Source organism: Symsagittifera roscoffensis, chromosome 5 (genome assembly GCF_963678635.1).
Source record: "Symsagittifera roscoffensis chromosome 5, txSymRosc1.1, whole genome shotgun sequence".
NCBI classification, from domain to species: Eukaryota; Metazoa; Xenacoelomorpha; order Acoela; family Convolutidae; genus Symsagittifera; species Symsagittifera roscoffensis.
The window spans coordinates 51,925,892-51,936,169 of NC_087066.1; the positions used below are offsets into that span (position 1 = coordinate 51,925,892).

The window sequence follows — 10,278 nt, forward strand, 5'->3', positions numbered from 1 at the left end:
CTCTCTTAATGGCCAAATGCTAACCCCCCTTTTTGAATTACCTCTTTTTCTATGTTCCAAGCAACTTGAAACCAAAACCTGTGCGCAGGTATCTTGTGATCACCTGTTCGTATAAAAACCAATCGCAAATCCTCACCAAAATGCAACAATAAATAAAAAAAAAAATTTTAAACAAGAAAAAATAATAAAACAGAGAAATCAACCAACCTAAAATTCAAAGGAGACAAATGTCGACCTTCTGTCGAAAAAAAATGTCTGGTACCTAACTGCCACGCGTTTTCCTCCCCCCACTAGCGATCTTATGGGGTATCACAAAAACTGTCTATATCCGTTCCCCCCTACCAATCCAACCAGCGTACCAATCTAAACTCGAGTTAAATTTTGGATATCCACCTATTATTACCAACGCGTGTTGATGGCTAATGTAACTAAATCAACGATGTCGATTAATTAGTTACTCTAATTTCCCCCCTTTTTACAATTTACAACCGCCAACCTCTAACCTAACCAGCCCCCCTACTAACCTCCCCCCTCTTTAGCCCCCCTCTTAAGCCGAAAAATCCCTTAAGCGCCGGGTGCTAAACCTCTCGAGAGAAAACCGTAGACCTGTTTCCAGGCCTGCTTGAGTAAAAACTGCCTCAAAACAATGGGATTCCGCTTATCCAATTTTACACTTATTTCCTATAATGTAATGTGGATTCTAACGATACCCGTTGTTCGACTTGAGAACACCCCTGTGCGTCCTCTTGTAGTGGTCCTGTGCTGGTTGTCTCTGTTCTGCACTTGACAGCAGAACCACTTTCCCACTCGACTGGTCACTTCTTCCAATCAAGTCTCCTAGTGGTCCGTTTCGATCCTTGTGAACCACTTTCCCACTCGACTGGTCACCCTTTCCAGTCAAGTCTCCTAGTGGTCCGGTTGGGTCGCAATCTATCTGAAAACCCTTAACAACGCCCCCCACTCGGGCACCTTACTGAAGTCACTGGTTTAAATTGCTAGATTGATCGAAACGATCGGTTTTATAAAACAGTATGTGTATACTATTTAATTAATACAAAGGTTTGATCCAACTAATTTGGTATCAAAGTCACTGTCTTTTTTCGTTTTATGGTTTTTGTTCCTTTTTGTATTCTTTTTTGCTCGTGTTTTTGTCCCCCTAGTTGCCCCCCTTCACTCGGTTAGCTAAACCTCGTTCGGAGAGCGTACCAGGAAGTTTTCTTGAGTTTTCCTAAAAAGCTATCACGGTACAACCGGAAGGCTTACACGTTCCCGCTGAACCGTACCACCGGTACTCTAGAATGGGCATGTAGCCCGGAGCTGTGTCAAGTGGGTTCGACTCCGTAGTCATGATGTCGTAAAAACACCCAGGAGCGCCATAAAAACACTATGTAACATTCGTCTACTGTAGTCACACATGAGGCTTAAGAAAAATAGGCCCTATAACCATTGGCTCAAGAGTCAGGGACACTATCTCTTGTGTTTTTCTACCTAAAGAACGGTCGGAGCCAATTCGGTTCGCTTGCGACATGAGACTGGAACCCGTTACAGCTTAAAGGCCACTACCAGAATACCCCCCCACTCTAGAAATAAAAACGTCCCCATACTTAGGTCTCGAAATACCCAAAATACATGAACGCCGTTAAAAACCGGGTCGGAACAATCCGCTTAGTTACTTTTTATTAGACAGTGGAACTTTGATCGATTTCAGATGGATCAACCTAAAACTCGCCTTATCTCAACATAACTATCATAAAATACACTCGAGAAATTTAAATTGAGAACTCACATGTCGATGCACTTGAGTATGAGGAGTTACTAAAAGATAAGCAGCTCGAGAATCAAATAATATAACTAAATAAGTTTGATGCTAATTAGTTTTAACCACAGAAGTAAGTTCTGTCTCAAGAATCAAAGTTTCTGCATGAACCATCGGGACACTTGAGTTGTCCTCTCTTCCATTTGAATAATCGTCCTTTCTCAAGTCTGTGTTCTATTCTCCAGTTTTCGGGATAAGACAGCTCTACCCTCTTATTATTTCGTATCGAGAAATTGCGAATAGCAATTTCCTGCCTTTTTCTTGAGTAGTTTCCCGCAATTGTTAATTCGGACGTTCTGATTTTTCACTTTTTGTTTTCAGTTGGTTCGAGAAAACTGAGCATGACAGGCTCCATTCGAAATTTTTAAAATTAAAACTTCACTCCAAAATTACGTGTTTCTCAAGGTCAAACCTCCAGACATGACCGACTGGCACATTTTGACCACATATCATAGCTGTGATCTCTCTTATCGAACGTCTATCCATTTTCTCTTGAGATCTGACTACTCGAATTTTTCAGTGTCGTCGTGCACGAATCACCTCTTAAAAAGATTTTATGAGCAAATTTGGCTTGTGATGTTTCTATCTGCAGGTCGATTGGAACAACATTGCAAATAATTTCCAGTTTCTCTTCTGCGTGCGGGTATTGAGATGCCGTCGCTTCATGCAACATCCGGTACCACAAACTGTTGTTTCTAAACCATGAAGATTCCGACCAAATATGAGCAAGATAAGTCCACCGATGTTAGAAAGACCACCGAAAGAACTGGCTTTGGTAGAGACGGTGAAAAGCACGTAGAGCTTTGTTTAGACGCTGGCCAGTCGTTTTATAGCTTAGCTTTATTTTCCGTCGACATGTACTACCGGGCGAATGTTACATCTAGGGCATATATCTGAAAATACACAGTTTGTATACGGCGAAAGGAAATCTATTTAATAAGGTTATCACAACAATAAGTAATGACTTAAATAGTAATTACTTTGTCGACCCGATGTTAATGGGCCACACATTGAACTGGCTTTGGTAGAGACGGTTAAAAGCATGCGAAGCTGTGTTTAGACGCTAGCCAGTCGTTTCATAACCTATTTTTTTTTTCCGTCGGTATGTACTTCTGTTGAATGTTACATTGCTGTTTATTTTCTGGGCGAATGTTACACCTTTTGGCGGCTAGAGTATAGTTTTTTGGTCCGCCAGATCCGTCATAAAAGCAGTGGAGAAAATAACACTTAAATTCAGTCCTATAAGACTTAAAATCAGCCTACCTATATTATTTCGGCTTAGTGCCCACATTTTGCGTCGTTCGGCGAGCGAAAAAGTTAGTTCGTGTGTTTTGAGAGTGCGGGGACCTAATAACTTTTTGTTAGTCTCTAAATGTGTGTCCTTAATTTTATGTGTCATTTAATTTTTGAATTATTGTTCAGCTTTTTCTTAATTGTTTTTTTTTTGGTTTAATAGGTTTCGGACTGTATTATATCGGCTTAGTGGCCTGGAGGGTGTGGGAAACTAATTTTGTTTATGTCTAATGCAGCGTTTTTTTTTGGGGTTTCTGCTTAGGTATTTTTGGCTTTGTTACCGCTTGCTATATTTTCTTCAGATGCTTATTTCACATTCTATTGCCTTGTGATATTTTTTCTGTTTGAAAAATAGTGTGATTTATTTTGATAGATCTAGTTTTTCCACTTTCGATTTTTTTTTCGACGTCTATCGCAAGTGATGGGAAACTCAGTTGCGCCGTTTAAATTTTCATATGTTATGCAATCATAAATTGTTCTTGGCTGTTTTTCAAGTCAAAAATGCAAGACCCGAACGAAGACACCGAATGGAACGATGTTCTCAGAGCCAAAGGAATTATACCTCCTAAGGAACCTGAGATCACAGAAGATCAAATTGCTGATATGATTGATCAAGCTGTCGAGAAACATGCTAAGGGAGGAAAGGACATGGATGAAATGGATCTAGCTGAGCTTGACGAGATAGAGGATGACATAACTGAAGAAGACGAAAAAGCTTTTGAAGAGTACAGAAGGAAGCGTATGGCTGAGCTGCAGGTACTTTAAGAGCCTTCTTTATGCAATCTGAGTCCAGACAAAATGTGACGTAAAGTGGTCTATACCAACAGAACATACTTCATTTTATCCATGTAAACGTAGGACCTCGCAACTGACTTAGTTTCGTTTCAGGCAATGTCATCAAAGCCCCGATTTGGGTCGGTAGTAGAAATATCTGGCCAAGACTGGGTGCAGGCCATCAACAAGGCTGGCGAAGACATCTGGGTTGTTGTACATTTGTACAAGAATGGAATTGAATTATGCAACATATTGAATCATCGTTTTGTAGAGCTTGCACAAAAGTTTCCGTTCACAAAGTTCATCAAAGCTGTTGCAACTACATGTATTCCAAGCTACCCTGAAAACAACTTGCCAACAATTTTCATCTATCTGAATGGCGAAATGAAGGTACGATTCATAGTTGAAACCTTTTTCTCCTTTACCTTGGACCGCTTTTTGCCGGACTTTTTTTGTAGATTATTATGAAGCTCGTTAAATTGTACTCAAAAAGCTAAGCGTGAAGTAAATTTTTCCAACCGAAGTTCAACCGCTCGCTCATAATATGGTATGATTTTTTGTAGGAGAAAATCATCGGTCGAGATAGCTTCCCTTCTGGAAAAGTAACTCTTGAAGACACTGAATGGATTCTGAGCCAAACCGGCTGCATTGAAACGGATTTGTCAGAAAATCCAAGAAAGCCAATAGAAGACGTCCTCTCCAAAACTATCTATTAATAAATGAGGAATTAACACTCTTTAATTTTTATACGCGCATGTATTTTCACCTCAATTTTCTTATGTCTTAAAAAATTGCTAAGCTAATTTATTAATTTTACGTGCCTTCAGAATGGCGGAATATAATTGTCCTAAATTCATATTGAAAACTTAATTTATGATCACAAAAAACGTAGTCGAAAAGTGAAGTAGAAAATACCAAGTCAGCTTCAATGATAGGTTTTTTAATGTTTTTATCATAGGGACAAAAACTGATATACAAAAAAGTGTGTATGAAGCTTGTGTATATGAAACGTCTACACCTATAATTTGTGTAGATGAACCAAAGTCTTTTTTCTTTCAAAAGTGTCTTCTCCATTTTTTCAAAAGTGTCTTTTAAAAAAAGGCGCTTAGTATTTAAGTCTTGAATAGTAAGAACAGTGTTGCATAGAAAGTTTTTTCGAATTATCATAAATCTTACGAGATTTCGAATTTTCAAATCATTACAACGCTCGAAAGGCGCAAGTGAGAGCCCTGACGCGGTTTTCGTCGCGCGTATTCAGCTGCGGTTGTTTCTGGGGCATGTATACGGCTTCAACGGCAGGTAAAATATTAGCGCTAGTCGATGAGAACACATTTTTCATTTCTTCGACCTGAATTGGTCCTTTGATGCCGCAAAGTCTGAGGTGTTAGCAGGGGCGGATCTAGGATTTTTTCGAGGGGGGGGCGGATTTTCAAAAATTTTTCGAAAATTTTGACGACCTTTTTTTTTTAGGTCGACCAAATAGATTTTCCGAGCTGTTCTAAAGCACTAAAAGGTCCCTGTTTTTGCCAAATTTTCAGCGGCGCAGGCAAATTTTTGAAAAAACAGGTCAAAAAAGCCGTTTTTAGGCACTTTTCGAAAAATTTTGACAAAAAAATCGCGTTTTTTTGGCGCGCGCTCCCCCTCAAAGTTAGTATATATTGGCGCCTTTAGAAAATTTTTAGGGTCGGTCGGCAAAAAATGGATTTCTTAAAAAGTACCAAAGGGGGGACCCTTTGGGTCGGCAGGGGGTCGAATCCCTGAGGGGGGGGGCGTCCCCCCCGCCCCCTCCCTAAATCCGCCCCTGGGTGTTAGTATATTAAGCTTTGAAGTATTAACACTTTCCCCTTGAAATAAAAAAACTCTAGAAAAAATTTGAAAAAAAAAACAGATATGATCAGACCACCGTCGGCTAGAAAGCACTGTGGCGTAGAAAGATTTTCACTGTAGCGGATCAAAGTTTTCAAGGAAAGCGCGCAATGTTGAAGCCCTACTTGTTCCTTTTCGGATTCCAAGAGAAATGTCGAAAGAAGGAATATTGGTTATTCAGAGATAAATTATGCAAAAATTGGATGAAAGTAAGTGTCCATCTACAGGACGCGATTGTTTGTGCTTTCCGTTTTGACAACATTTTGTTAAGGAGCTCGAGTGTTTATCGAAATATTACTCCATATAAATAATGGTTTGCTGTTTTTTTTTGCAGAGTAGCTACCAAGATGAAATTTATTCACACTTATTTTTTGTTCTGCTGGTGCCGCCTATGAATATTGGTTTTCAATCTGTTGAAATTGATTTTTCACAAAATGGTCGTTTTTATGACTGATTTTTCCTTATTATTGTTTCAACTATTTGAAAAATGCGGATGAACTTTGTATTCGGGTGTGTTTCAGTTACCACAAATAATTATCGGAATGGGTTGATTACACAAGTCAGCTTGCAAGCGTTTGTTGTATTAGTAAGAACCTTTTTTTCTACTTAACTCGCAAATAAGAGTATTCATTGAAAGTGTTCACTTAAATGGAAATTTCACTTTAGCATTGGAAATTGCATTGCATCTGTTCTCTGTTTTACTTTTGGCAAGTGTTTGTCATGAATGAAGTGTCCGTGGCTGAGTGGTTAGTGCGAGAGATTTAAAATGTCTAGATCGCAGTATGTCTTAGGTTCGAATCCGAGACGAAGCCGAATTTTTACTAATTCGAGGCTTGTTTATACAGTTTCCTTTTATAGAGCTGCTTTATCCGAGACCAAGCCGAGTTTTTACTAATTCGAAGCTTGTTTATAAATTTTCCTTTTATAGAGCACTTTATAGAGCTGCTTTTTGTCGTGTTCTCGCTGGCGTTTTTGAAGCGCAGCTTTGTCTCTAAGTTTATATATCATTTTATAGCACTTTCAGTCGTGGTTCGAATGCTATTTTAAAAAATATAATTTTTTTCTCAATGTCGAAAAAACCGGTTTGATTTTTTTGATGTTTGATCTAATTTAGAGCTAATAAGGTCAGCGTGAAGGCTTAAAATAGCGTTAAAGCTCGAAAAAAGTTAATTTATGGCGTTTTTAGTCCCATTTTTGCTATCAAAAATTTCAAAAGTTCCACAACACAGAAAAGAACGACGCTCATTTGAAACCAGCGAGCTGCGGACGTGACTGGGCATGTTAGGAAAAAAATTGCTGTCGAAGAACTGCATTTCGGCATCCAATCTGATTTCGCAGGAGCCCACCCTAATAAGTGGAAAGTAGGGGGCTGATTGCAATTTTTTTCGATGCATCGAGTGGTCATAAAATCGCAATGAAGAAAAAATACCGCGAGTTAAATGAAAATATTTTAAATTTTCTCTGTTTACGGTGACAAAACTGATCAGTAATTTTTAAGAGCATTGTCTAGTTTGATCAGTTAATAAGGAATTCAAGTTTTTTAGCTATCCCGACCCACTGAGTCTGGAGGCAACGAAAACGCGTGGGACGGCAAAGGTCCTGAATCGAAGTTTTTTTCGAACGGGTAGTATTTAGTTTCAAATAAAATGTTCGGCCTATTAATTGTCTGCTTATGTTTTTTTCGGCCTTGTTACCATATTTTTGAATCGTTTTTATTGCTGCACGCGTGATTCATTCGTTTTGCTTGCAGTGTTTTGATTTACTACTGGAATTTATAATTTTTTAAACTTTTTTTCGTAGTTCCTTTCATTGTTTCGCTCAAGACTTTACGGCCCAAATTATAACGGCCTAATTTTGGGTCATATCAAGGGAAAGACAAATTTAATGCTCTTTTTCCTTTTTTTCTGTTGGTCATAATTTCATCAGCTCGGTTCGTAAAAAAATTCATTTTTTTGTTGACTTAATAGGTTTCGGCGTATTTTGTATTGGCTTTTGAGTCTGAACTCTCAACCCTGTAGTTGGGTGCGGTGCTGTCAAGGTACTCTCGGAGGTTGTAATTGTTACCTCCAAATGTGACTGCTCAAATTCTTCAAGTTTTCGATATGACTCCTTTATGATTTTTTCAAAAAGTTCTAAAAAAAACTTAGACATAAAAAGTTTCACGGAGTTTTAATTTCCAACCCTGTAGGTGATTGCTGTCAAGGTAATCTCGCTGGTTCAGATAACATAGGCTCAAATAAATTTCCATAATTTGAATTTCTCGAACCTATAGTCGGGTGCTGTCGAATTACTCTCAGGGGTTGCAAATCTTGCCTCCAAATGTGACTGCTCAAATTTTTTTTAGTTTTGTTTCTTTGAACTTGGATATGAAAAAAATTACAAATTTTAAAATTTAAAAATCTGTAGTCGTGTGCTGACACTACTCTTAGGGGTTGCAAATCTTGCTCCCAAATGTGGCTGCTCCCAAATGTGGTCGTTTAAGCTTTAGAGAAATGACGTCTTCACAATTTTGCAGAAACTTAGATGTTAAAAAAAATTCTAAAATTTCGAAATTCTCAAATCTGTATCTGGGTGCTTTCAGGGCACTCTCACGGGTTTCGAATCTTGCTTTCAATTATCATTGCTCACATCCTCGTAGTTTTCGAGGTATGACGTTTTTCAAGATTTCTTAAGTTTTCAGAGAACATAGATTTCAAAAAAAACTTTGAAATTTACAACCCTGTAGTTGGGTACTGTGATGGAAATCTCTGGATTTGCAAATGTTGTCTCTTATTGTGACTGCTCAAATGCTTTTAGTTTCCGAGATGTGACATTTTTATTATCTTAAGATATAAAAACACTTCAAAAAATTTGAAGTTCAAATCTCTATAATAAGGCCCTGTCAGGGTACTCTCAGGGCTTGCAAGTTTGCCTCCAAAAATGACTGCTTCAAACCTTGTAATTTTCGATATAAAACGTTTCTATGATTTTTCTAAAATTTTCAGTAAACTTTAGATTTTAAAAAAAATTGAAAAACTCTCAACCCTATTGTTGGGTACTGTGAGGGTTGTTATCTTTGCGTCCAAACGCGACTGCTCAATTGCTTTTGTTTTCCGAGATGTGACGTTTTTTATGACTTTTTCGAAATTTTTCAAAGAATTTCTTTAACAAAGATCACAAAATTTGAAATTCTCAAACTTATAATGAGACATCATAGTTGTCAGGGTGTTCTCAAGCGTTGTCAAACTTGCCTCGAAATGGGGTTGCTCAAATTGTTTTAGTTTTTGATATATGAAGTTTCTTTTGATTTTTTCAAAAATTTTGAAAGCTTAAATTCAAAAAATTCATGTATTTTAAAATTCTCAACCCTGTAATTTGGTGCTTTCAGTGTACACTTAGAGGTTCCAGATCTTCTTTCCACTGTATGCCATTTTTTATGTTTTGTCGAAAATTCGAAGCACCAGAGTCCATCATAACCTTAATGTTAGCTCCCGCTGCCGATCTTCTCTGGCGTTCAGCTTCGGGCGTAACCTCGCTATGTGGATAGCTTGAGGCGTTAATAACTTCGAGCTGTCAGAACAGGCGTCATTGATCTTGAACTGTAGGATACACGTTTTTACCAACTGACTGTTATCAATGTTGTTACCGTGGGAACTTCAAAAAAATTTGGCATGAGTATCTGCTCAGGAGTTTTCGACTTTATTACCGCTTGATTAGTTTTGTTCCGAAGCTGATGTTTCATTCCATTGTCACGAAATGTTTTTTTTTTCACTACAGTCTTTATTAATTTTGACAGATCTAGTTATATCACAATTGGTGCGAAGCTCAGCTTCGTCTTTGTGTTTAAAATTCAAATCCTTCGTAATTTTTTTATCAGCTTTTTCTGAAAAGTCTTTTCTTTACAGGCTCCCTGAAAACGTACCATACGCAAGTTTTTGACTGCAGTAGCATCATAATCCAGGATAATCGCCCTTTTGTCGTGATGCTATGCTGGGACTAGGGGCAGGGTTCTTTGGCCAAAATTTAAAAAAGCTGATCAAAGCGATCGGGGTTAAACTTTATGTGCGAAAATAATTATAAGATTGAATAATTTTTAGCTTTTTTGGCCTTCATAAAACCTTTTTAATTCTGTACCAGCTCAAAATGTCTGAAAAATTACGCCATTTTTAATCAAAGAACGTTTCATTAATTGAGACACTTTGAAGTTCATTGAAAGGGAGTTTGTTTTTGATTCGCTTCATTTTACCAATTTGAATGATTAGGGCAAGGTCATTTCTGTTCAAAACGGACGCGGATGAGGTAGCGCAAAACTGGCTGGCTATAAATGGCAATAACTTTAATCGCTTCATTTTTTGATATTTACCGTAGTCCTCTTTGCAGTAATTTTTTTTCGTTTTGGATTAAAGTATTGCTTATTTTTAATGATAATGATTTTTGGATCGTGCTGACATGCTTAAAGTTTTCTAGAGAAATTTTCGAAAAAATTGTTTTTGACAAAAGGGTTTCTACTTGGAGCTTCCAATTATTTTTTGTCGCGTGCTCTTAGTTGG

At 37.8% G+C, this 10,278-nt stretch overlaps 1 protein-coding gene across 1 annotated transcript in view; it reads left to right on the plus strand.

Moving 5' to 3' along the window:
* LOC134846018 (phosducin-like protein 3) overlaps nt 1-4,775 on the plus strand; it is a 275,293-nt gene extending 270,518 nt beyond the window's left edge. The window contains exons 2-4 of the mRNA XM_063863183.1: nt 3,603-3,865; nt 3,998-4,273; nt 4,447-4,775. Of these exons, the coding sequence (XP_063719253.1) occupies nt 3,611-3,865; nt 3,998-4,273; nt 4,447-4,599 (684 nt within the window). The 5' untranslated portion in view covers nt 3,603-3,610 and the 3' untranslated portion in view covers nt 4,600-4,775. The remainder of the gene's footprint in view (nt 1-3,602; nt 3,866-3,997; nt 4,274-4,446) is intronic.
* Nucleotides 4,776-10,278: the final 5,503 nt, after the last annotated feature.